At 40.8% G+C, this 27,969-nt stretch overlaps 1 protein-coding gene across 6 annotated transcripts in view; it reads right to left on the reverse strand.

Annotated features, from left to right (window-relative positions):
* Positions 1-27,969, reverse strand: part of atp2b3b (ATPase plasma membrane Ca2+ transporting 3b) — a 51,634-nt gene that overhangs the window by 5,604 nt on the left and 18,061 nt on the right. Inside the window, exons 6-28 of one of the 6 annotated variants that reach the window (XM_058050517.1) lie at positions 26,659-26,784; positions 25,894-26,019; positions 23,929-23,985; positions 23,651-23,692; positions 23,407-23,571; positions 22,049-22,120; positions 21,795-21,937; positions 20,203-20,335; positions 19,991-20,100; positions 19,749-19,883; positions 17,785-17,891; positions 16,450-16,525; positions 14,028-14,186; positions 13,752-13,931; positions 11,222-11,309; positions 11,044-11,150; positions 9,555-9,746; positions 9,229-9,442; positions 8,909-9,120; positions 5,400-5,507; positions 5,043-5,225; positions 4,489-4,648; positions 4,195-4,251 (exon numbers count right to left, since the gene is read on the reverse strand). In XM_058050517.1, the coding sequence (XP_057906500.1) occupies positions 4,195-4,251; positions 4,489-4,648; positions 5,043-5,225; positions 5,400-5,507; positions 8,909-9,120; positions 9,229-9,442; positions 9,555-9,746; positions 11,044-11,150; positions 11,222-11,309; positions 13,752-13,931; positions 14,028-14,186; positions 16,450-16,525; positions 17,785-17,891; positions 19,749-19,883; positions 19,991-20,100; positions 20,203-20,335; positions 21,795-21,937; positions 22,049-22,120; positions 23,407-23,571; positions 23,651-23,692; positions 23,929-23,985; positions 25,894-26,019; positions 26,659-26,784 (2,952 nt within the window). The remainder of the gene's footprint in view (positions 1-4,194; positions 4,252-4,488; positions 4,649-5,042; positions 5,226-5,399; positions 5,508-8,908; positions 9,121-9,228; positions 9,443-9,554; positions 9,747-11,043; positions 11,151-11,221; positions 11,310-13,751; positions 13,932-14,027; positions 14,187-16,449; positions 16,526-17,784; positions 17,892-19,748; positions 19,884-19,990; positions 20,101-20,202; positions 20,336-21,794; positions 21,938-22,048; positions 22,121-23,406; positions 23,572-23,650; positions 23,693-23,928; positions 23,986-25,893; positions 26,020-26,658; positions 26,785-27,969) is intronic. The other 5 variants (XM_058050520.1, XM_058050518.1, XM_058050519.1 and 2 more) reach the window with 5 other exon arrangements.

The raw sequence follows: 27,969 nt of genomic DNA on the forward strand, positions 1-27,969 counted from the left end.
TGCACACACACACACACACACACACACACACACACATAGGTGAAGCTGGTTGTCAGGCACAGATGGAGAAAAAGCAGGAGTAGTAAGTTGAATGTACAAGTTACATAAGAAAACACAACGTGACCTCGCTTGGACGCACACACACACACGCACGCACACACACGTACGCAAACATGCAGAAGCCGTTGTAACAGTCAGATTTCTCCATGTAGTTTTGGACATCTGCATGCATTGTAAAGTTAGGCACTGTGAGCTGTGAGTCAGTCAGTTAGCATCTCCACACACACATACAGTTGCTACATGTCCTGCAGCCATGCAACAGTGAGAAGTGGAGAGTGGAATCAAGATGATGCTGATGAGAAAGGTTGCTGCGGGACATAAAAAAAAAAAATCAAGAGTTGCAAAAAAAAAAAAAAAAACACATCACAGCGAATCAGCAGGTTAGAAGAGCAACGTGATTGGTTAGATTATTTCAAACAAGAGGTGACTGGTTCAAAGTCAGCCCTGTCACACATGGACAGGCAGTTGGGTCATGCTGAATCAGATCTTTGTCACTCACGGTCTGTCTCTCTCTCACACACACACACACACACACACACACCAGAGTGTCCATTATGCAGTGTATGGTGTTATGCGTGCAGAAAGACATTCCTTTGCCATGGCAGTTGTTCCATGCACCCTTCCCTCAAGACCAAAACAGAGGAAAAAGCAGTATGAGCTCAAAGAAAAAGGAGACACTTCAATGCAAAAAAGTACAGACAGGCACAGGCAGACAGAGACTTACATAGAGACAGTTTGGCCAAAAGGCACTAAGTCAACTGCAACACCGACTGCGCTTTTCAAAGGTGCACAATCAAGACAGCTGAGAATGGTGGTGGTAGTGGTGGCGTGGCACGATGCTGCAGTTGGCCAAACTAGGACGAGTCTCTACACATGACTCTGGCGTTTACGTATGTGACAGAAGGACAGACAAAACGAACAGACAGACAGACAGACAGACGGTCAAGCAGTAGGTTCAGTGCTTATCTGTTTTTCCAAAGAGCCTGTCCGACAGCAGAAAAACACTTCATGCAGACTGAGAAGGTTTCAAAAAATGTTACTTTCTCACTTTTGGCAGCATTTTGGTTTGTTTTCATTTTTCATCCCCATATAGGTTGAGTAAACGTTCGAGTATATGTCGCCCCCACAGTGTGACCTGAGAGGCCTTGGAGGGTCAGGGCACTGCTGTGTTTGTTACTGCTACCTTTTCCCCTCCCTTCCTTCCTTCCTCACTTCCTTCATCCCTCCCTGCGGCTCACTCAGTAGTGCTTGATGGAAAAACGATGACGATTAAAAGTACAAGGATAGAGGCGCTTGAAGGTTGAGACTGCTGTGTGGAAAAAAAAAAAAAAAAAACTGATGGGAAGAAACTGCAACATAAATACAGAAGAGCTATGAGGTACATGACTTGGTTTTATATATCAAAAAATAATATAGCACCGTCCTTTTTAGCAGACTTCATTCCAATTAAATCTCATTTTATCTCCACGCAGAAAATGAAGGCTAACATCTCCTTTTCAAATATGCAAGAACACAAAAAAAAAACAATCGAGGAGAAGCAACTTCCCTGACTTTTTTTGTCTGTAATTTGGTGTAAAGTATATCAATGGAACCGGTCTAGCATGAAATGAAAACAAACTGGATCCACAGGGATCACCAAGGTCCAGCACAGCTCAGGTGGATGAAAGCATGGAACACAAACACATCTTTTACATCTAGTATCTCGCAAATTTGTTGGTTGAAAGGTTGTTTTGGTTTTCTAGCACAAGTACCAAGAAGAATATGTCTGAATCTGTCTATATATTTCATGGCTTTCTATTGCATTGGAAGTGTGGTTGTCTATGAGTATGCTGAGCTCCAGCTTGGACCACACTCTTTCACTTTCACTATCCCAGCATTAAACAAGTGATAAAAAGATGGCTAACGCAGTGATACGAAAGGTGAGAAAACAGCGCAGTGATTGCAAGGTCTAACTTTTCCATGGAAAATGCACCACTTTACTTTTGTGACTCCACCAACTAAGTTCTCCAACACCAAAACCAGACCAGGACACTGTTCACGTCACTGTTGATGCACTACACGGCAAATGGGGATGTCATACAAAAAAAAAAGAATCAAACTGCTCTGAATGATGTTGTAATGTAGCGGTTTGGTGTTATTAATATTACATTATCTGGCATTAACATCTTACTGATTTTCTTTATATAGTTTGCCAGCATAACAGTTTTATTTATAGATAATTGACAAAAACATAAAACTGTGTAAATACTATGTTATTGTCACACAGTAAAAGTATCACAGTTCTGATACAGGCATACCAAATTACCCTGAAATTACTTAATTTAAAAATAAATAGTTACTAAAAATAATTAATAATAATAATTAATATAAAAATTATTATTAATAATAATAAATAATAAAATAATTTTAAAATTACCCTTTTAAAAAATATAAATAATTCAATAGATGAAATTACTTAATTTAAAAATAAATAATTAATAAAAATTCATAATAATTAATATAATAATTAATAATACAAATAAATAATAAGTTAAAATAATTTTAAAATTACCCTTTTAAAAAAATATAAATAATTCAATAGATAAACAGGCAAAGATTGGTAGACCAAAAGTTACGCCCATCCATAAATGGAAGGTGGAGTTCGTATGTGTTGAAATAACATGTAATAAATGGCAGCCAGGTCATTGCGCACAGCTTCATGTTTTTCTGGGCCTTGGCGTGACAATGCAATACAATTTCATGATATATCGCAATCATGACGGAAAGACAGATGCTTTCCTAAAGAAAAAGACAACTCAGGGAGGTCCTGGTGTCGGGAAAAGGAAAACGACTACAGTCAACAAAGCGGCGTGGGCAGCGCAGCCTCTCTATATCGCTATTACCTACATCACAACAGGTGATGGAGCAAAATGGAGAAGGAGGCGGGACTTAAAAAAGGGGGGGGGGCATGAGGGAAGGAGCAAGGTAGGAAAGGAGAAGCAACTGAGAAGACTAATGATGAGACAGCACAGGCATGCACACACACACACACAGACACGTCAAAGCACTGGTGCACGCATTGCCATATGCACAAGTGCACTCTCTTACACACACACACTTACACACACACACAGACTGAGAAACAAGGATACATACATCACGGCTCCAGGATACGTCAGCAAGAACACACACAAACACAGACGCTCGCAGAACTGACATACAGGGAAATCAAGAGGAAACATGAGGGGGGGGGGTGGCGCTACCCTCTACAACACATGGGACAATGACAAAAAAAGGGGGGATGAAGTCCAGGACAAAGTAAATGACAAAAAAATGAGGAGAAAATCTAAAGAAATCTTATCGTTATTCTATAGAACAAGAGCCTGTATTTAGATCTTGTATAATCCAAATACATCTACAAAAAAAATCACAACTCTACTTATAAATGAATAAAAGTACATTTAAGTGAACGTTGAGCAAACAGGAAACCTGTAATATCTCAGAAATACACAGAAGAGAGATAGAGAGAGCCGCATTGGAGAAAGAGAGAGAGTTAACAAAGGGAGAGAAAGCACAACTTTTCGGAGATCTCAAACGTGACGTTGGGAGCTGGAAGTGTTGAAGGAATAATCAAACAACAAAAAAATACTGAACAAAAATGAGTATAAGAGTATAAGGCGGCAAGAAGGGAAGGGAGGGGAGAGGCGGGGCGGGGCGGGGCTTTGGGAGGCAAAGATACTTCACATAGAACGTCAGGTTAGGAAACAGCAGTGTGATTTTGGGGGCTTTTATACTCGAAGGTTTACAGTTTATGAAGCATTTTTGGCTCAAAAAACACAATTTGTAGCTTTTTCAAGAATATGACTTAGTGGATTATTGTTACAGGTTTTTTTTTTTTGAACACAGTAACCTCGCTTGACCTCATTGACAAAACAGGAAGTAACACATGGTGCAGCAGGAGCCGGTCTTTTAACTGTCAACTTTTAATCCTTTAAGTCTTCTGCCCGGAATCATGAATAATAATCACTTGAATTTGTTTTTTTTTTTTTTTTAAATTAGCCTTTCTTTTTTCCGAGATGGAACGCTAAGCAACCTCCTGCACCACATCGACACTCAACACAATTATACCAAACAGACTCTGGACTGGCACCAGACCTGGATTTGGACCAGACCAGATCAGACCAGAATTGCACAGCTGGTCAGGACCGGGTGCTGTTTGAAAGGGAGAATAAAGAGAAAAGAATAGAGGATACATTGTACACGAACGAGCAGCGAGCGAGCTGGAGGGGGGTACAACCATAGACAGTAAAATACTGCAAGTCCACGTGCCGTGCAGCAGTGTGTGTTTGTGCATGTATGTATGTATGTATGTATGTATGTATGTATGTATGTATGTATGTATGTATGTATGTATGTAAGACTGTGTGTGCATGCTTTCGGCGGACTCACTCCCGGGGGCTGGGCTGGTATTGGCTGTTGCGGTGGATAGAGCTACGTGAGAGGGGGTAGATATTGTGTTTACGTCGTGGAGCTGACTGAGCACGGAGGAGCGCCTTCTCACTGCTCCTTGAAACGAGCCGCTTCGCTTGAATGTGCTCACTACCTCCATCTGTAGGACAGAGATAAAACAGCAGCGCTCAGTGACGACAAGAGGTCAGACTGAGTGCGGAACCCCCCTGTAAGTGGCGTTTGGACACAAAAATGAACGACAGGGACGTCTTACTTTGCCTTGTCTGGTCTGCACACTTAGCACACAAATTTAGCAACCGAGACAGACATCGTATTTTTCTGTAACGCAGCTTTGAGCCTGTTAACATTGCTCAAATATAATAATAACCAATGATGATGTTTATAATCTTAATCACAAAGCCAAGAACCGTTGAAGAGATGAAAACTGCTTGGTGCAAAATAGAAAAGAAAACACAGAGTGAGAAAATGAGACATATAATCTTGAGAGAGGGGGGGGCGGGGTTTAGACTGTGAGTTCGTCGAATAAACAGTACCTGAGTCTGGATGCGGTTGAGGCCTCTGAACCAGAGGATCTGTCCGCGACGCAACTCCCTCTCAGCGCAGTCAATCTCCTCTTCATCCTCTGCAAGCTCCTCCCCTTCCTCTTCCCCTGGCTCCAGACCAAGCCCCGCCTCCTTCAGGCACGGCAGCCGCTCCGCCGGCACGGTGGCAATTACCTGCACGGAAGGTTCGGTGTGCATTTCCCTGACAATCAGCTCGTATTTGTACTGAACTACACATTGAAAAAACGCACATTTTCACATTCAAGTCGGAAACAATAGTGTCACCCATGGTTCCACCTCATGGGAAATTCCACCTGTTTGGACTCAACAAGCTGAAGAGGTGCTTACCTGACCCCAGAGCAGCTCTCCGACTCCCACAAACAGACACCAAAGCCACTGCTCCATGTTGAGCGGTGCACAGCTGAACGGCTTCCCTCCCCACTGCACAATCACTATCTGCGGTGGAGATGCACAAAAAGGACTTAAAAAAGGACCGGTAAAAAAAAAAAAAAAAAAAACACAAGCATGTCAAGAACTCTTATCTAAATGCTAGTTGTGACTAAACAGAAGGTCTCCTATATCAAGTGGAGAGAGTAACGTAAAGGAATCATCTGAAGGTTGTGACGTCTGTTCTATAAGCAACAACAAACGTCCTGATATGACCTTTGCAACATCACACAATAAGAACCAGGACTTCCAAAAGCCTATAAAAGTCATCCTAACAACAAAGTCTACTCTAAATTACATTTCTACAAAAAGTTATCTTTCACTTCCACGCCTTTTCTTGTCAAAAGCTCTGACCGTTCTCTTAAAATCCTACGGTTTTGCCACACTAAATCATTCTGAACTGATGGGTAAAGACCCAAAAGTGGATTTTTTGAATTTCTGAAAATATCTTCCTCATTGGTAGTATATTTGTATTTGTATTTAATTTTAAATAATTTTAATTTTAATTTTAATTTTAATTTTAATTTTAATTTTAATTTTAATTTTAATTTTAATTTTAATTTTAATTTTAATTTTAATTTTAATTTTAATTTTAATTTTAATTTTAATTTTAATAATAATTTTAATTTTAATTTTAATTTTAATTTTAATTTTAATTTTAATTTTAATTTTAATTTTAATTTTAATTTTAATTTTAATTTTAATTTTAATTTTAATTTTAATTTTAATTTTAATTTTAATTTTAATTTTAATTTTAGAACATTCTTCTGTAAAGTGTCTTTCAGTATTTTGAAAAGCGCTATACAAATAAAATGTATTATTATTATTATTATTATTATTATTATTATTATATACCCATTGTATTATTTGTATGCATGCAGTTAACATTCATTCATTCATTCATTTTCTACCGCTTATCCTCACAAGGGTCGCGGGGGTGCTGGAGCCTATCCCAGCTGTCTTCGGGCGAAAGGCGAGGTACACCCTGGACTGGTGGCCAGCCAATCACAGGGCACATATAGACAAACAACCATTCACACTCACATTCATACCTATGGACAATTTGGAGTCGCTAATTAACCTAGCATGTTTTTGGAATGTGGGAGGAAACCGGAGTACCCGGAGAAAATGCACGGGGAGAACATGCAAACTCCACAAAGATGGCCGAGGGTGGAATTGAACTCGGGTCTCCTAGCTGTGTGGCCTGCACGCTAACCACTTAGTTAATGTTCCTCCTTATTTCCTGACTAAAATAATTTCCTCTAAAATGCACTTTGAATGTGTGATTATGCGTATTCATGTTTCAAAATACAACATCTGTGATTTGCTTGGTTTAACTCCAATAAAGATGGGTCACGACTTAACAATTATTGGAAAAACTGGAGGACCCGGTTTGAAACCATGAGAGAACGCTAGCTCTAATAATCATTGCCACATCCCTCCACTCGCTTGCTCATTTCCTGCTTCTCCTGGGAGAGCCAATAAGCGGTGGAGCGTTTTGTAAAATACCCTACTTACTCACTCAACCTCTCGCTTTGTCTTCTTCATTTGCACATGAACGAGCATCTGACAAAGCGCAATACTGAAATGGCCAAGAAAGCACAGGATTTGAGAAAGCAGGGAAGGATCCAAGATACTTAGGAATGCCGACTGATACATTTTCATCAAGCTAAATGGCGGTTACAAAGATGATAGAGTCGACGCTTACAAGAAGGATCTAGAACAGGGGTCTCAAACACGCGGCCCGCGGGCCAAATGTGGCCCGCAGGACACTAGTTTGAGGCCCCCGCCTTGATATGAAAGTTTAATGTTAGTGCGGCCCGCGCAAGTTTGATATGGATGCTGTACGGTATCATGTACCCAGAAAAAATTATTACGTTTGATTAATGTTCATGTTAAATAACTGTTAATAGTTATCCTCCCTATCCGTGTGGAAGTGGTAAGTTTTTGGCTATTTAAGTTTAAAGGAAATAACTTGAAGGCTACCGTTTAGGTCGCTAGCTCTGTAGTTTGCGAGTTAGCATGTGTCAAGACCCTGCAGTTGCGCAATATGTTGTAAATAAAAAAAGTATAAATGTGACTATAGTCGTGTTTTGTCATGTCTACAGGGCTCTAATAATGCTTTGTTCATTTTAATCTGAAAAAAATAATTTGTCTACCCACCAACTATATGTGGTTTCTTAAGTTTTTATTATTTGCCATTTTATTATTATTATTATATTTATTTATTTTTTACTGATTGATTGATTTTCTTTATTCTTGATTTGTTTATTTATTTTTCATCTTATTTTATGTAGAAAAATAAAAAATAAGATATTTGAGAACAGTGGAATGTTTTATCAGAGCTTTTATTGTAGAAAATTGGAACCAAAGCGAATTTTTTTTGTTTTTAATAAATGCGTTTTTTTTTGTTTGTTTTTTTTGAAAACTTGATGCGGCCCAGTCTCACCGATTTTTACTCATACATGAGTATGAAACGAGTACATTTTGTCATTATCCATATTCGCGTTTAAGTGGTTAAATGATCATTATGTATTCACTCTTTATCCTCTGTGATTGGCTAGTCAACTCAAGCCAGTTGTATTACAGTCGGTTTCTACACTGTTACACAGAAAGTGTGCTGTCAATGCTAATGTGTGTCTAAAATGTATTATTTTTCTTATTATGTCAACTATATTGTGTAATATGAGTGTAAGAGTGACATAGGGATGTTATTTCATGTCCAAAGGGCTCTAATAATGCTAAGAAACTTGGTTTAGAAGGTCATAAGCAGGTTTTCTATGCTCTAACTATGAAAATATTCCATTTATAAATAAGGAAGTCAACTTTTCACCACTTTTCCCCACAAAGCTCTCCTGTATTTTTCATAATGTATTTTGACTTAGCGACTTTTCACAAGCTATGAGTTATTTTTTTCCCTTATGTAGAGTTATGACCTTTTTCTTTTAGATTTCTTATTTTTCTTTCATACAGTTTTTTTTAGAACCTTCTATTTTTATACCCTGTTTTGTATCGTTGACCTCTGTTTTTGTATTTATTTTTTTTATTTTTTAACAAGTGCCATTTTTGTATGCTGTTGGCTTTTTTTCCCCATTGCTCTGAATATTAAAATACCTTTTTTTTCAGAACTGGGACTTTAGCTCTGCATATGGGACCCACACAGGATTAAACATGACAGTGGACCTTTTTAAATAATTCACCTCAAATTACTCTGCTGCTCAAGTATGATTTATTAATAAGCAAACTCATTATGATGCTACATTTTTTTCCCACCATGCACAATAACACTGAAGTTAGTGTGAACTACTTCTGGTTTATATATATAATACCACCAACGTCTATCTTAAATAACATAATAATGAAATATGTATCATAAGTTTACACACCATATATAAAAGAGTTTATCGTACCTGCACTGCAAAGGTCCCCAGAACGATGGAGCAAAAGATGGGGTTGGAAAATATGCCATCAAAGACGTTCCTCTCCCCGTGGATCTTGCGTGCGTTGATCTCATTGAACAGCTGCATGAGGACAAATGTGTTGAAGATGATGGTGTAGTGCTCGGACGGCGGAGAGTGGAGCGGAGCGTTGCGGCCGCTGTCGATGTTGAACATGCGCTCGCCTGGAAAACAGGGAAGAGAAGAAGACATGAGCATCCTGATGTGCTCACTGGTGCGTGCTCATGTTACGTTATACAACCTAAACGTATGAAACGTATTAAAAAAAGCACCTATGAAGAGCAGCGTGAAGATGATGACGAGTTGGTACACGCCGTGGCCCAGGATGTTTTTCATCATGGTGAGCGAAATGAGCGGGTTGTTACGACCGTAAGGTTTCCTTAGCAACAGTGCCTCAGTTGGGGGCTCGGTGGCCAGAGCCAGAGAAGCAAACGTGTCCATGATGAGGTTCACCCACAGCATTTGCACTGCCTTCAGAGGTGAGTCCTGCACACAAATACACAGCAATCATAATGATTACTGTTATTCTTATATAAAAACATGGTGCCCTACTGTACTACAACCACAATGTATCCCGACCGACATTATCCTGGTGTACCTGAGTGATGCAGGCCCCGGTGAAAGCCACGATGACGGCCACCACGTTCACCGTGAGCTGGAACTGCAGGAACTTGGAGATGCTATCGTAGACGTTTCGCCCCCACATCACCGCCTTGACAATGCTGCTGAAGTTGTCATCAGTCAGGATGATGTCAGATGCCTCTTTAGCCACGTCTGTCCCCGCGATGCCCTGAGAAAAGATCAAGACCGTGAGGAGGACATGCACAGTGTCACGGCAGGGATGCTCGGATTCATCGGCCACCATCAAAAACGATCATCACGTGTACTGTCTCAGGTAAGATTGCCAACACACGTATTGAGCCGACAACGGACGTACTGTACTTTGTCCTGTATTACCAGGGAATCAAAACTAGTTTGTAAAACCTCATGGATGCAGTCTGACAGGTCGTCTTTTTACCAAAATGACTTATTGTTTTTAAAACAAACAAGTAATGCCGTTAGTTTGGAGCTCCTTTTTGTCCCCCGGGAAGCCTACAAGTGAGTATGGTAATGGTTTTATTTCATTTGAACATGCATCAGATTACAATTGAATGCATCCCATAATCAGTTCACAGTTCCACATGTCCAAAAGGAGTAGGAAGAAGCAAAGCTTATTAAATCCTACCCCTCCATCTGGTACTTTTACAATCAGTAACTGTTACATTTGTTCACTTCCTGCTTTCCTAATATAGTTAAATTTTTTTAAATTTAATTTTTAATAAATTTTATTATTTTTTCATTTTAATTTTATAAATTATATTTTTCTCCCGTACCAAAGTACGAGTTTTTCAAATGTAGTTCTTCCCTGAGATCATATTTCTCCTCTCTTGTAGAGAAGTATTGGATGACATTTTTAGGTAATTGGTTATTTTTAGCCTTATGCATTATTTTAGCTGTTTGAAGATGAACTACATCAGCAAGTTGAAGTATTTGTGATTTTAGAAATAAGGAGTTAGTATGTTCTCTGTAGGCGGCATTATGAATTATCCTTACTGACTTTTTTTTGCCTTATTTTGTCTTATCCTTTGTTTCATGAAAATAAACACTGTATGTCCAACATTATGATGGTGATGCAATATCAGCTGATTTTGAGTAGCTCCCCAAAGGGTCAAAGAATATTTATTATTATTTTTTTATTATTATGAGTGTTGAATTTGCTGGTGAATACTATATAAATACATTGGAAAAACAAATGTTAATCCATGTGATCACTCATGGATGATTAGAATCGGCAGTATGAAACCCTAATTGGAATAATTTGAATTATTGCCTCAATGTTATGTTGTCCTCCTTCAAATCTTAGAAGTGGGCATGAGTAAAAGAAAACTGCACGCTACTCCAACTAAGATTTTTAGGCATGCCCACGTCTTGCCAACCATTGTGGATAATAAGGCTGAGTCATTGTGGGTCGCATTAATTCAATATCATACAGGTATCACAGTTTAGTAGAATTTAATACATAAATTCCAAAGATTAATTCCTGTTACCATGGCGAAGCCAACATCAGCCTTCTTCAAAGCTGGTCCGTCATTGGTTCCATCGCCGGTGACTGCGACCACTTGCCTCTGTTCTATAATGCTACTGTCAATGATACCTAAGGGAGGACAGAAACTGAAGGTTAAACTCTGCATAAATGTATGTTTGTTTCATAGACTTCTAACTCACCTTTAACAAGAGTATGTTTGTCTGTCGGTGAAGACCGAGCCAACACACGCAGTTTGGGCCAAATTTTATCAATCCGTTCTTGTTCAATCTGCATACAGAGGAAAAAAAAAAAAAAAAAAAACAGAATGACTAATGACTAATGACTCCTACTATCAACTCAACTCTATAGGGCTCTTGAAAAATAATGACTTGAACTGAATGTAGTGAAAAGAGCACAAATCAGACTCTGTTCCGCCCATTATGATTGTGCTAAGCTGTAGGCTTTCAAATAACACACTTGGGTGAATATTGCTATTTCCGAGGTAACGTGACATTGGTCTATTCAAATAATAAATGGAAGGACGTTCAACATCTGAACACACTGTGGCATTGTGCAGTTAATAGAAACATAATGGTCAGGTGAAGGAAATTAATAATTGTGTGGTCTTTTGTGGTTTTGTGACAAGTGGAGGTGGGTTAAATACCGGGTACATTTGTTCCAATGAACAGAACAGGATGCACCATTAATTCCTTTCAAAAGGTCGGACAAAAATCAATCAATCAATGTCCGAACACCCAAAAATCTTGATGACAAATGGGTGGAACTTATTGTTGACTTTCTGGAAATCCTGGTGAGATCAAAATTAATCATTTTTCTCGCCTTTTTGTCAAATTTCTGGCACATGCAACTAGCAAGGCTAGCAGTAGCACTCAATAAACAAATACATAGGGTGGTTTGTTTAGCTCAGGGGTGGGCAAACTTTTTGACTCGCGGGCCGCATTGATTTAACAAAATTGACAGGGGGCCAGACTATATATTTTACGCATATAATTCTAACAGTCCACCTGGAATGATTGTATCTGTAAGTGTCATGCAACCTGCTATGTATATGTGCTTGTGTCCTTTTTTCAGGAGCACTTTGTAAACAGCAGATCACATCAAATAAACAAATTGATTAAAAAAAACTACCTAAACCATCAAAAGGTTGGCTAAAGCCATGATGTAAGGTTGTATGTTAAGTTTGGAAAGAACGTGCGGGCCATATTTAAACACTTGGCGGGCCGGATGTGGCCCCCAGGCCGTAGTTTGCCCACCCCTGGTTTAGCTGAATGAACTGACTTGTTTTGTGCAATACTGTAGGAAAACCTATGCAATATTTTAACAAAACATTTCCAATAAAAACCAAACTGGGGTGTCCAAAAACCGAAGTTTGATACCAGTGACGACTACGTTACTGATGTAAGGTGTATCGCCCGTACTGTATGTGCTAAACCTGAACAAAAGTCTTCATCAATACAATGTCTTTTTCAGTAAATCTTGCAGAATAAAACTCATTGTAATTGTGAATGTATTATTCTACATTGGCCACTAGATGTCAGTAATTGTTCGCTGAGACAGGCAGTGTTGAGCATTCATTCATTCATTTTCTACCGCTTTTTCCTCACGAGGGTCGCGGGGGGTGCTGGAGCCTATCCCAGCTGTCTTCGGGCGAGAGGCGGGGTACACCCCGGACTGGTCGCCAGCCAATCACAGGGCACATATAGACAAACAACCATTCACACTCACATTCATACCTATGGACAATTTGGAGTCGCCAATTAACCTAGCATGTTTTTGGAATGTGGGAAGGAAACCGGAGTACCCGGAGAAAACCCACGCATGCACGGGGAGAACATGCAAACTCCACACAGTGATGGCCGAGGGTGGAATCAAACCCTGGTCAGTGTTGAGCATGTTACTTTAAAAAAGTAATTGCTTATAATAACTAGTTACGTCTCCAAAGTTACTCCACTACAAAAGTAACTAGTTACCAGTAAAAGTAACTATTGCATTACTCGTCCCCTGGTTTGAATTTATTGTAGTCAACATGTTTTTCTGTGGATTTGAGTTGCTCACAAAAAACGTGGACAATTTTTTTTTTTTTTTTCGGGAACATAATATACATTTTACCTTTGACATCAAGGACGTTAAAGTAGTATCTGTACTTTGGCAAAACGCTGTCTTCTCACTAGAGTCGTCCTCACTCGCTATCTCTCGCTATGCTGTATATTTGGATGTGCTCTAAACACCCGCCCACCCAAGTTCTCTGATTGGCTGAAGACGCAATCTTACTAAACTTTAGCCAATCCTCATTACTTATGTGGTTATCTCATTCTGCAACACTCTCACACTGCAGATTAGTTATGAAGCTGGTGATATATTTTTAGCTAACCGGGTGTCGAAAATAATAACGGAGTTATGCTAACAGTAAAAGTAATTAGTTAGATTACCCGTTACTAAATAAAAGTAAGAGTGTTAGTAATGCTGTTTATTTAAAAGCCGTTATTCCCATCACTGGAGACAGGAAATAGAGACATGCTAGCTACAGTGAGGCAATGAGAGCCAGGAAAAATGTGTAAACAAAGATGCCAGGAAATACAATGGGAATGGAATATTCCTGGCATAGATAAGCTTCACAATGTGACACTTATCACTTATCACGACTGGTTCTGGAATTAATTAAGAAGACTGCATTCATATTCCACATGTGAGACCCCCCCTTGGACTCACCTCTCCTTTCTCGTTCCTGATTCTTCGGTTGAAGTCTTTGCCCTCGAGACAGATAAAGTCATCCCCAGGGTGGATGATTCCACATTTGGCAGCGATGGCCCTGGCTGTGTTAATGTTATCACCGGTCACCATCCGCACGGTTATTCCCGCCCGCTGACACTTTCGGATGGCATCAGGTACCTTGGAAAAAAATTGGTTTCCACAGGAACAATGAGTTTTTATCTCTTAAAAATGCATTTTTATTCACTTCCTGCATTACGGCGTCACTCATGCTACCTCAGGTCGTACTGGATCTTCAATCCCGACCACAGTGATGCAGGTCAACTCTGTCACTATTTCTGCCTCGTTATCCCAGTCTGGCTCTGGATTGGAAGGCAGGTCACGATAGGCGATGCAGATGGTCCTCAGTCCCTCACAAGCCATCGGCTCAATCACCTGTAATTCATCATTAGTTTTAATCAGGAAGAAGCCCACAAAAATTTTGTACCAATTCTTTATGTCTGTTGACCTTTTGAGTATTTTGCTGGGATTCATTCTGATAACGCTGAAGGGAAAAGCCCCCCCCCCGCAGCATGGTTTGGACAGCAACATGATGAAGAGCAGAGGTGGCATAAAGCTGCCACAATGCAAGCGGAATAAGTGAGCCGGAATACAGTTGTGTAAGGAGAAGAGCTATTTTTCCTCATGGCATAAGCTGAGGTCGCCATGAGGCAGATTTAGGTCAGTCAGCCTGTCAGTCAAGGAAGGGCTCCGCTCACACTGCATAAACAAATCTGTTTGTGGAGCAAATAGTTGCGCTTGACTGGTGAATGCTTTTTGACTGATGTAGCAATTGTGCTGCAACTATAACAAATTGGATAAATGCTGATGGCAAACATTCGCATTCCAGCCTCTGTGATACGTGTCATGTTTAATGTGATTACAGCGGCGTCGCTTATCTTTGATGGCAATTGGGCAGATATTATTTCAGGTGAAAGTAGCCATCAGCAGACATTTGTCTTGGTGTATTGGTAGATTTGATAATAATGTTATTAAAGATAAGCTGGCACAGCATAGCTACAGACAGGACAGCTTCGGGATGTGAATGAGTGGGAATTTTGCAATGATTTTTTTTCTTCTCTTCTTTGTCCTCTTGTATTTTCTCCTCTGCGTAATGTGCAAATGTAGTTATTTTTGTCCTTAAATTTGATCTATTATGCTCATTTTTGGCGCGTTATATTGAATTGTGGACTCCTATTGAACCAGATTTGGCCGCCGAAGACCCAACACACAATGAACTGGACCCTTATGCTTGTCCCCGTAGGTGGTGGGTCTACGAGGGGGAGATCCCGTGTGGCTTCTTCGGGCTGGGCCCCACATGTGAAGGCCCGACCACCAGACGCTCGCCTGCCTGGCTACAGGGTGAGGTCCCGGTTATCCCACATCCGGGCGAGGTATGGTTCCTCTTCTTGTTTTTCTTCATAAGGGTCTTCTGAAGTTCTTGTCCGGATGCCTCCCGGACGCCTCCCTGGTGATGTGTTATGGGCATGCCCAGTCGGGAAAAGGCCCCGGGGCAGACCTAGGACACGCTGGAGGGATTATGTCTTACAGCTGGCCTGGGAATGCCTTGGTGTCTTCCCGGTGGAGCTGGAGGAGGTGGCCGGGGACCGGGAAGTCTGGGCTTCCCTACTAAGACTGCTGCCCCCGCGACCCGGACCCGGATAAGCAAAGGAAAATGGATTGATGGATGGGTGGACTCCTATAGAGCAGCTACTGTACTCTACCCAAAACCCGCCTCTGCTGTGATTGGTCACACTCCCAAGCGTTCCCGAGGACTTCCAGATACATAGGTTCGCATTTACTGAATGCAGGCAATCTGCAGGGCTCACTTCCAAATGCCCAAACCTCTTTATCTGACGCTTTGGCATCGTTTAACACAAAAATACAACATTTATAGGTCAGAAAAAACCCTTAAAAACTGACTTTTTAGAAAACCCAACTCCCTTGAACCCATGAAGTGAGCCCAACCTTTTGCACGTACAGTACGCAACATGTCCACCTACTCGACTCACTAAAGCCATGAGCCCACGTCAGGTTCCCAATTCACTTGTCAGCCCCCCCATGCCACCGTTGGAAAGTGAGTCTGCCGAGTGTAGCTTTGTGAGTGCCTGGATTTTTCGATTGCTCAGCTTGGACAGGAACAGCATGTGGAAAGGGGAGTTGATTTATGGCAAGGATTATATATATTTTTTTGTGTTTTTTAATCCAAGGGATTAATACATTTATACAAAATCTATAGTAGCTTTTTCAGCCTTCTGATTGGCCAAAATGCACAAAGCAAAATGATACTGGCCTTGGAATTACAGACTCAAAATCATAAATAGGGTCAGTCAGGCTGTTTAATACGGAGAATGCTGCCTTGAATAATAATAAAAAAAAACAGTTCCAGCATTTGCTGTTGAGTTTCCCTCAAGAGCAAAGATTTGTTATCACAAGCCTCCAGCGTGATAACAATAGCGTGAGGAATTGAGTCTGCAATTACAAACTGTGCAAGATTCTATTAATACTGTATATATACGTGGAACTGTAAAATTGATTCAACTCTAAATTGTAACATGAAACATTCAATTTAAACTGTATGCATGTTCAAAATAAATTAATCAATAACCATTGCCATAAATATGAAAACATGTTTACATGTTTTCACAAAATCTCTCACCTGTTTGACCATCTCATCTCTGTCACGTGGGCGGAAACTCCGAGATTCTCCATTGGCATCGAGTATGTAAGAACACCTAGGGGAGAAAACGGATACCAAATTGGATCACAGAAAATCAAACATGTACCGTAAATTCCGGACTATAAGCCGCTACTTTTTTTCCCAAACTTTCAACGCTGCGGCTTATTCAGTGATGCGGCCAATTTATGTCATTTTTCTAACAGCCACCAGGGGCTCTCGAGTAGAAAAAGTAAAGATTAAGACCAGTGGAATATATGCGTCGAGGAAGACTGCAACTTCTCGTATTGTGTATAAATTAAATTAGCGTGAACATACCCTCATCATGGAAAATGCAAAAAGAAAAGCATATATGACGCAGCTTTCAAGCTAAAAGAAGTAAAATAAATAAAGAAGTAAAGAAATAAAGAAGTAAAAAAATATATATATATAATAATAATAATTGTAATAATAATAATAGGAGTTTTTCCTCTTTCCGAATGACTTTTCCGAAAACATGGTATACATGGAAAGGAATATTCCAGTCTCTAGTCTACATGCACCGCTATAATCAAACAGAATAGTCAATGGGGCATGCGCAGTAAAGAGTAAACATCAACATCATGTGATACCAACTTCCCGGAGTTTCCCGGATCAAAAACAAACTTTCCGCAGCAGTCCAGTGCCGATTGAGAACGTCTCGAGCTGTGTGTTACGTCATAAAAAAAGAATGAAAAGAGCGCACCCGGGATACATTTAAACAGGAAAAGATAAAATCTTGCTAATATTTTATAATTAGGGCGGCACAGTGGATGAGTGGTTAGCGCGCAGACCTCACAGCTGTCCGATAAAGAATGATGACTTCGATGGCTTCAGTTCAAAGGAGGAAGATGAAGACGGCTTACCGTGATTTTTACCAGTATGTTCTTTTTACCAGACCTGTTATATACTGTGTTGCTATTGTGTTGCTAGCGTGTTGTTACCATGTTGCTACCGTTTTACTGCCGCGTCACAGGCACCGTTTGTGAAAAAAAGTTATATTATTATTATTGTTAAGTTATTATTATTATTATTATTATTATTATTATTATTATTATTATTATTATTATTATTATTAAAACTTTGAAAACTCTCTCTGTGTACCGTCTTTCTTTGTAAATATGTCTACATATTTTAATGTTGTGTGTATGTACAAAATCGGTTTTCCTCTAAAAATGTAGTGGGTGAGGCTTATAATCAGGTGCGCTCTATAGTCTAGGAAATGACGGTAGTTATTGACAAATACATTCCAGTGTTAGTTATTATTTCCTGGTTGGGGTTACCTTCCCTTCCACTCACTTTTTCAGCATGATCTCCGAGGCTCCCTTGCTGTAGAGACGGAACGAACCATCCGGCAACTTGATCACCGTGCTCATGGATTTACGCACTGAGTTGAAGGTATACACCTGAGGAAAAAAAGGAGGAGTCGTGTTGTTAAAGGTGAACGGATGCAAAATTATAACACTTTCTTTTAAAGCAATAGGGAGCAAAGGCGCTATTTAGTGGTATAAAGCAGCGTTTTTCAACCTTTTTTGAGCCACGGCACGTTTTTTACAATGGAAAAATCTTGTGGCACACCACTAACCAAAAATGTTACAAAATGTCACCACGACCTCACACGTGCATCAATAAGTTTATCGGAGGAACAAGGTAGGTGTTGCCACACGGACCAATATTACATTGCTCTGCCAGTCTTTACACCACAGACACTCCACAGTAGCCACGTTTTTACATCACCACTTTTTCTCTTTCCGAATGACCTTTCGGGAAACAATGGTATCCATGGAAAAGAATATTCCAATCTAGTCAATAGGGCATGCCCAGTAAAACGGAAACATCAACATCACGTGATACCGGCTTCCCCAAGTTTTTCTTTCACTTGTTGGAATAACTCCGTATTGCCAGTTTTTCGTCTGTCCAGTCTTGAAATTTAGTTTGAATCAAAAACAAACTTTGCTTAGTCCAGTGCCGATTGCTGGCCTCCATTTTTAAAATTGAAGAACGCCTGGATCTGCGTGTTACGTCATATCTGAGCATGCGCTGAAAGAACGCACCCGGGATAAATTTAAACAGGAAAAGATCAAATTCAATCTTGCTAATATTTTATAATTAAACTCAGGACATGTTTTATATAGATATATATTTTCTTTTTTAATAAAACTGCACTTGTGAATAAAGTATAGAAGGGTTTAGATCAGGGGTGGGCAAACTTTTTCACTCACGGGCCACATTGGCTTCATAAAAATTTGGCAGCGGGACCTTCTTTACACAGGCAGTCGTCAAACAGAACAACATACGTACTTGCTCACGGTGCAACAAAACGAAAACACAACATATCCACGGCAAGTTACCGTATCACATAAATCAACGAGTATGACTATGTGGGTGATTCACAACAACGAAGCGCTAAACATAACATGTAACTTTAAACTGTTATTTCCAAATGACCTCAAGACATGCTGGGTAGTCCAGCTGCAACCACAATATGAACTATGAACAATAAAACATTGGATATGTTAACTTCTATTCGTTTACTTTTCTGACGACCTCCTCAACAAATTTTGCAAAATGTTGGGAGAGTACCACAAGTTACCCTGCATGCCTTGCAGCCAGAATATATGGGTATACGTAAATATTTATTTGTTTGCCTACATGGCGCAGTGGGTAGGTTCTATGTGTGTTGACGTGTTGTGTTGTTTTGTGGATCGCTTTTTTTGTACAAGCTACAGATTGCAAAAGGAATTTGGAAATGCCTTGTGAGCCTGATGAAGACGCTTGACGGGCCTGATGTGGCCCGCGGGCCGTAGTTTGCCCACCCCTGGTTTAGATTCTGTTTCACAGATGGCGGTAATGCACAGGAAAGCTGCTTGCCAACCGCCAATAAACAACAGAAGAAGAAAAACACCAGGAAGAAGAAGACACCCTGACAACTTTCCGTTTGAGCGGATACAAGATACCTCAATCGGATTGGTTAAAGGAATATTCCATCCCTGTTCAATTCTTTCCGTTTGAGCAAATAAACCAAATGCAATTGGAATATTTGGGTCCATGTATACTATTGACATAATATTTGCAAATGATGATTAATAAATGTTAATTATAAAAAGTGATATTGGATAATTCCTCACGGCACACCTGACGGTTTCTCAAGGTACACTAGTGTGCCGCAGCACAGTGGTTGAAAATCACTGGTATAAAGTATCCTAACCTCATGGTTAGGATAAATGAAAACACCTAGTAAAATAATAAATATGCTTCCCTACCTTGTAGAGTCTTTCCTCAGGGATCTGCTCTCTGACCGGGGTGTAGTCTTGTTGTAGGTCTAATACGAATCCAAGGAGGCCGCACTCGGTCTTGTTCCCCACCTGCTTAGCCAGACCTCCCTCCACATCTGGTGGCTGAAAGACAAGCAGATATTATTGTCTGAAAATGGATCACGGAGGTATTTGGGAAAAGTCAGTGTTATTCCGCAAAACAATTCCATCTCTATCAATAGATGACTCACTAAGATCTTGGAGGTGTAGGCACTGTTGATGGCGATAGCGTTGACTAATAGATCCAGTGTCCGGGGGTTGATCTGACCAGGGTCTGGGATCACACGGTGGTGCACATCACCTAGGCAACAACATATGAACACATGATTAAAAAACGCTGGCGTGTAGACGACAACAACAGCGTACGGCAGTAACTTCCCATTGTATTTTGTACATCACTCACCTACATAAGCCTGTACTACAGTCATTCGGTTGGTGGTGAGGGTGCCGGTCTTGTCAGAGCAGATGGCTGTAGCGTTGCCCATGGTCTCACATGCATCCAGGTGGCGCACGAGGTTGTTGTCCTTCATCATTTTCTACATAAGAGCATGGATTAAAGCACAGGTTTATGTTTAATTCCCCATTCCCTTTCGAACATTCATTCATTCATTTTCTACCGCTTTTTCCTCACGAGGGTCGCCTATCCTAGCTGTCTTTGGGCAAGAGGCGGGGTACACCCTGGACTGGCCGCCAGCCAATCACAGGGCACATATAGACAAACAACCATTCACACTCACCTATGGACAATTTGGAGTCGCCAATTAACCTAGCATGTTTTTGGAATGTGGGAGGAAACCGGAGTACCCGGAGAAAACCCACGCATGCACGGGGAGAACATGCAAACTCCACACAGAGATGACCGAGGGTGGAATTGAACCCTGGTCTCCTAGCTGTGAGGTCTGCGCGCTAACCACTAGACCGCCGTGCCGCCCCCTTTTGAACATGTGTATGTTTATATGTACATAGTATTTTTATTGTGTTGATTTATGTTTGGTTTGTTGTGCTTTGGATGATGTTGGAAATAAATAAGTAAAAAAATAATATATATAATAATAATAATTGCCGATTAATAATACATTGTAGGGCAGCACGGCGGTCTAGTGGTTAGTGTGGAGTTTGCATGTTCTTCCCGTGCATGCGTGGGTTTTCTCCGGGTACTCCGGTTTCCTCCCACATTCCAAAAACATGCTAGGTTAATTGGCCACTCCAAATTGTCCATAGGTATGAATGTGAGTGTGAATGGTTGTTTGTCTATATGTGCCCTGTGATTGGCTGGCGACCAGTCCAGGGTGTACCCCGCCTCTCGCCCGAAGACAGCTGGGATAGGCTCCAGCACCCCCGCGAACCTCGTGAGGATAACCGGTAGAAAATGAATGAATGAATGAATGAATAATAATAATTGCCGATTAATAACACATTGTAGGGCGGTCTAGTAGTTAGCGCGCAGACCTCACAGCTAGGAGACCAGGGTTCAATTCCACCCTCGGCCATCTCTGTGTGGAGTTTGCATGTTCTCCCCGTGCATGCGTGGGTTTTCTCCGGGTACTCTGGTTTCCCCCCACGTTCCAAAAAAACATGCTAGGTTAATTGGCGACTCCAAATTGTCCATAGGTATGAATGTGAGTGTGAATGGTTGTTTGTCTATATGTGCCCTGTGATTGGCTGGCGACCAGTCCAGAGACAGCTGGGATAGGCTCCAGCACCCCCGCGAATGAATAATAACACATTGTACACTGTGAGATGCAAACATCAAAAGCCGATTCATTTGACGTGAAACCACATAAATAAAACCAGTATGTGTCCTTTGGGATCGGTACCACCTGATCGTACTGCTTCACAGTGAGGCTATTTTGGCAAAAGTAAAATTGAGTGATGCAAGCCATGCTAACCCTTAAAATATAACTCTCACGCCAATGTCAGTCATGGACATTTACAATCGTTATCACCTTGACTTGGGCACTCTTTCCATAAAAGTCAGTTTATGGCGCAGCCTACCTTGACGGAGTAAGCCAGAGAGATGGTGACAGCGAGAGGTAAACCCTCTGGTACAGCTACCACCAACACAGTGACTCCAATGATGAAGAACTTGACAAAGTATTGAATGTAGACCGGAGTGCATTCTGTCACCCACGCATGACCTGCGACAAAAAAAACACACCACACAACATGATGAGCAACCAGTTTTATGACTTGTTTCTCAACTCTTGACCCCATGTCGTCTGACAAGATTCACACACACACACACTGACCTTCGACGACAAAGGTGTCGATGACAAAGTAGAGCACCAAGATGATGACAGTGATGGCGGACATCACTAAACCTGGAGAGGGATGAAAAAAAAATGACAATTTGTTCAGATTTCCTAAATAGTATCAGAAGCACTGACCTACATTTACTTCAATTTTAGTTCTTGTCTAATTATATTTGGTCCATGAAACGTTCTTCATTTATTCCCAACAGCCTAGGAAGTATTATCATCATTTTTTTAGCGTTTTTTCTTTGCTGCACTACCTCTAGTAAGATATTCAAAGTTTTGTTTGCAGCTCATAGTAATTGTGCCTTCAGAATCAGTAGTGCTGGCCCCATGTCACATATACACTATTTGCAATGTGGTTGTTTCCTTAACCAATCAGATGTCAGATTCGTCTCACAGGGTCAGCTAGCAGGTGTATGATGACATCAGCATTTTTTATTCTCTGATTTTTATCGTTATATAACGTTATATAGGCGGCACGGCGGTCTAGTGGTTAGCGCGCAGACCTCACAGCTAGAAGACCAGGGTTCAATTCCACCCTCTGGCATCTCTGTGTGGAGTTTGCATGTTCTCCCCGTGCATGCGTGGGGTTTTCCTCCCACATTCCAAAAACATGCTAGGTTAATTGACGACTCCAAATTGTCCATGAATGTGAGTGTGAGTGGTTGTTTGTCTATATGTGCCCTGTGATTGGCTGGCGACCAGTCCAGGGTGTACCCTGCCTCTCGCCCAAAGACAGCTGGGATAGGCTCCAGCACCCCCCGCGACCCTTCGTGAGGAAAAAGCGGTAGAAAATGAATGAATGAATGAATAACGTTATATAAATAAACAAATGAGTTCTTATAGTTTATATGCAAGTCAACCCAGGAAAAGGTTTTGTTGGCCACTTCCAAAGGAAGTCTTCCAGACCAGTGCTTACCAATGAGTGTGATGGATTTTATTTAATTTATTATGTTTTTATCATGTTATTAGAAAACTATTGATTGTGAACTGCTCCAGATGATGTTGTACTGTAGCGGTGTGTAGTTAGGAGTTGTTTAGAGACAATGTATTTGATGATAAACTGGTTTCATACTGGTTTCGTACTGATTTCATAATAAATGGTGTTCATTGTCAATTATGTAATGGCACATATTGTTATGTTGTGTTTTTGTATATTATTGATGGTTTGTATCATTGTGACATGACAGTGGTGGTATTAAGAGGTGGATTGAGTCCCCACTGTAGGCCCAGGTATGCCTGCCACTGGTTCTTTAGAAGTTCTTTACAATATTTGAGGACAAATGGTATTAAAACGCTTGACAAATCTCACAAATTGTTTTTCATTTACCAGACCGGAAAGCTTTCTGTACCTGCTTTCCCAATTTGAACGGCCAGTTTGGTGAGCTTGCCCTGCAAGACACTCTTCTCCTTCTTCGGTACGTTGGTCTTCTTCTTCTCTCTGTCCTCCACTTCTCCTCCCTCTGCGCTCTTTAAGGGCTGCATCTCCATGGCGACACCCCCATCCTGCTTCTTGGCTAAATCATGCACACAAAATCAGCTCCCGCATTTGCAAACTAAGCTCTGGCAGACCTCAAACAAATCTAAGTTTTTTACCTTTGTTCTGGTTGTTCTCCACAGCGCCATCGGGTTGTTTTCCTGCGGAAAAGGACAAAGAAGATGAATTACGTGTCACTCGTATGTTTACAGGCACAGCCAACAGCACAATTCCAACCCACAAAGAAACAATATGGAAAGGGAAGAGTGATAAAGACACATGTTGTCCAACACTGGTTGAAAAAGACACTATTACAGTATGTCCTTCATTGAGCATGGACACGGTCACACCACTCTCCACTGGGCAGGGCAGGACAGACAACTGTGTGCTCACATACCATTGGTGACTGTGCTGTAACTTGCATCTGTGGTGATGAGCAACTGAGTACTGTCCTCTGTTTGGGGATTTATGTGGGGAAAGAAGGTTTTGAGGACGCATGAGAGAAAAAAGGGGGGAAAACAAAAGAGAGCAAAAAGGGAAGGATAATAAAGCTCAAATGGAATCCAGAATGAGTCTGTCTGTAGATTAAATTGAAGTCCCAAAAAGTGCTTGAATAAAACATAAACATGAGCAACGAAAAGGCAAAAGCATGAGGAAAAAAAATAAATAAACAATTCAGGTTATGAAATTTAATAAATAATACATTAGCTCCAGTAAATTGCTGCCTGAATGGTCGGAGCAGCAAAAGCCGCTGCCACATCACAGCCAGCAACACAATCACACAACAAATCGTTAGCTTCCATTGTTGCTGTCCATGAATCCATTCCACAGCCAGTATTTTCCAATGCTAATTCCTTTGCAGAACTGAAAACAGCACTTTCTGAGGTATGGATAAAGATAAGGAGTAATGACTCTATTGCAGGGGTCTCAAACTCAATTTACTTGGGGGGCCACTGGAGCTAGGGTCTGGGCGAGACTGGGCCGCATAAAAAAACAACAACAAAAAATGCATTTATTAAAAACAGAAAAATGAATAAACTTTGCTTTGGTTTCGATTTTCTACAAGAAAAGCTCTGATAAAACATTCCACTGTACTCAAATATCTTAATTTTTATTTTTCTACACAAAATAAGATGAAAAATAAATAAACAAATCAAGAATAAAGAAAATCAATCAATCAGTAATAAATAAATAAATATAATAATAATAATAATAAAACGGCAAATAATAAAAACTTAAGAAACCACATATAGTTGGTGGGTAGACAAATTATTTTTTTCAGATTAAAATGAACAAAGCATTATTAGAGCCCTGTAGACATGACAAAACACGACTATAGTCACATTTATACTATTTTTTTTTATTTACAACATATTGCGCAACTGCAGGGTCTTGAGACACATGCTAACTCGCAAACTAGAGAGCTAGCGACCTAAACGGTAGCCTTCAAGTTATTTCCTTTAAACTTAAATAGCCAAAAAACTTACCACTTCCACACGGATAGAGAGGATAACTATTAACAGTTATTTAACCTTTAACATGAACATTAATCAAACCTAATAAAAAAAAATAGCCAAAAACTTACCACTTCCACACGGATAGGGAGGATAACTATTAACAGTTATTTAACCTTTAACATGAACATTAATCAAACGTAATATTTTTTTCTGAGTACATGATACCATACAGCATCCATATCAAACTTGCGCGGGCCGCACTAACATTAAACTTTCATATCAAGGCGGGGGGCCTCAAACTAGTGTCCTGCGGGCCACATTTGGCCCGCGGGCCGCATGTTTGAGACCCCTTCTCTATTGAATGCTTCTGAAAGTATGTGTAGCCTCTGCCGGCCTGCCTATCCGCAACAAATTTGCTTCACTTCTTGACCAACATAACACTCTTCCTTGAGTGTCTCTGGCTCGCTCTGCTCTTCACTGCTCCTTGAATAATTGATTCAATCTACAGCCTTTCTCTTGGATTAGGGGAGGCAAGCAGGGGAGAAAGTGAAAGAGGGGTAGGAGTGGTGGTAAACAAGTAAGAGCAAGTAAGAGTTATAGAGAAAGATGGATAAGCAGCGAGAAAGGGCATGACGACGTGATGGCAGCAAAGAGGGAAAAGAGGGAGTGGAGAGGATGTGGGCTAAATTATCTATGAGGTCAAACTGGTGTGTTTCCTGTTGAAGCTCTTATCTGAAATCAGCTACGCATCTTCCTTAGTCTTCCTCGCTCTCTCACACACACACACAAGCACACTCAATGAGATTCAGACCAGGTTTAAGTATTCATAGATGCAGACCTAGTAACTGTTACATCAGTCGTCTACCAGTCGGCAGAGAACCAGAATACTTTTTTTTTCCATGTACCTTTCTTTTCTTTACCATCTTCCTCCACATCTCCAGCCCCAAGCAGAGTAAAGATGATGCCCGTTTGCGAGTTGACGCCGACAGCCGTCACCAACATGCGGCCTGAACCCTCCATCACGTGGGTACCTACATAGCCAAAGATAGCATCCTCAATCTCTGTCTTGATTCCGACACAATTTCATCCGGTGCTGTGGAGCCGACACACCCATTCAAGGTGTTCCTTTACAACACTTTACAAATACAGTAAACCTCGGATATATCGGACTCGGATATATCGGGAATTCGCTCACAACGGACAGATAAAAAAGAACCAATTTTTCTGTAATGCATTTCCAATAAAAATTCATTGCATATATCGGATTTTTTATAACGGATTTCGCCTATTTCGGACAAAATCTCCAGTCCCGTTCCAATGCATTTCCATTAAATTTCCCTCGCATAAATCGGATGGCCGCATCGTGGCGCTCCGATTCGCCGAATCGTGGCAGGCCGCTATACGACGTCATTTGCAGCATTTGCAGCGTTGCCTGCGCGTCCAGGTACATTGGAAACATAGTCAAGGAAGTGCCTTTTTATAACGGATAAAATCCGATTTACGCATATACCGGATATAAATCCGATATATGCGTAAAACGGACATTTTCCGGTATACGCATATAACGGATTTCGCTTATATCGGACAAAACCAGTGGGAACAATTGAATCCGATATATCCGAGGTTTACTGTAGCACATTTTTCATTGATCAACAAGTCGTAAAACCAACCTGAAAGCAGCATGGGGTCCTTGTCCACAGATTTGCGTACGTGGTCAGACTCTCCTGTTAGAGAGCTCTCGTCTATCTTCAGATCGTTAGCCTGGACTAAGATACCATCAGCTGGTAGCAGGTCCCCTGCACAGAAACAAGCACCCATCATTTCTACTTGCTTGGGCCTTTTGTATTTTAATATTTTTGTTGTGTCAGCCTTGGTGAGCTCGGGCACTTTTAGTGAGATCGGTTTTGGATAATAAAGACCTTTAAGACAGCTGGCGCGGCACGGCTAGGAGACCAGGGTTCAATTCCACCCTCGGCCATCTCTGTGTGGAGTTTGCATGTTCTCCCTGTGCATGCGTGGGTTTTCTCCGGGTACTCCGGTTTCCTCCCACATTCCAAAAACATGCTAGGTTAATTGGCGACTCCAAATTGTCCATAGGTATGAATGTGAGTGTGAATGGTTGTTTGTCTATATGTGCCCTGTGATTGGCTGGCGACCAGTCCAGGGTGTACCCCGCCTCTCGCACGAAAACAGCTGAGATAGGCTCCAGCACCCCCTGCGACCCTCTTGAGGAAAAAGCGGTAGAAAATGAATGAATGAAAGACAGCTGGCATGTCTTTGGGGTATCTTATGGGTATAACATAACAGAATGGTCCAGCTATATATTAACCCTGCAAAGACAGTTCGGACTTGTTTTTGGAAGTGGCTGCCAGGAGCCAGAAGCTTGGTTAAGGAAATGAGGCTTGGGTCTACCAGAAACTGCAGTCTGGTCGCTGTCGCCCTCCGGTGGCTCCTACGACCAAAGCTAAAGCCTGTGTTGCCTTCAACTCCTGCTGAGATCCACCTTAAGGAGGGTCGCTTACAGACAGTTATTTTCTGGAGTTAACCCGGTGCTGATTATTTTTCATTATTAGTTGGTGACTATTTAGTTCAGCTGGTGCCTCTGGCTAGTTTCCGGGTACTCGGTTAAGGCTTTAACTCAGGGGGTCTCAAACTCAATTTACTTGGGGGCCACTGGAGCTAGGGTCTGGGCGAGGCTGGGCCACATCAGGTTTTCCAAAAAAAAACAACAACAAAAAAAAAACGCAGTTATTGAAAACAGAAAAATTAATAAACTTTGCTTTGGTTTCGATTTTCTACAAGAAAAGCTCTGATAAAACATTCCACTGTTCTCAAATATCTTACTTTTTATTTTTCTACACAAAATAAGATGAAAAAGAAATAAACAAATCAAGAATAAAGAAAATCAATCAATCTGTAATAAATAAATAAATAAATATAATATAATAATAATAATAATAATAAAACGGCAAATAATAAAA

This window comes from Doryrhamphus excisus, chromosome 16, assembly GCF_030265055.1.
Source record: "Doryrhamphus excisus isolate RoL2022-K1 chromosome 16, RoL_Dexc_1.0, whole genome shotgun sequence".
NCBI lineage: Eukaryota > Metazoa > Chordata > Actinopteri > Syngnathiformes > Syngnathidae > Doryrhamphus > Doryrhamphus excisus.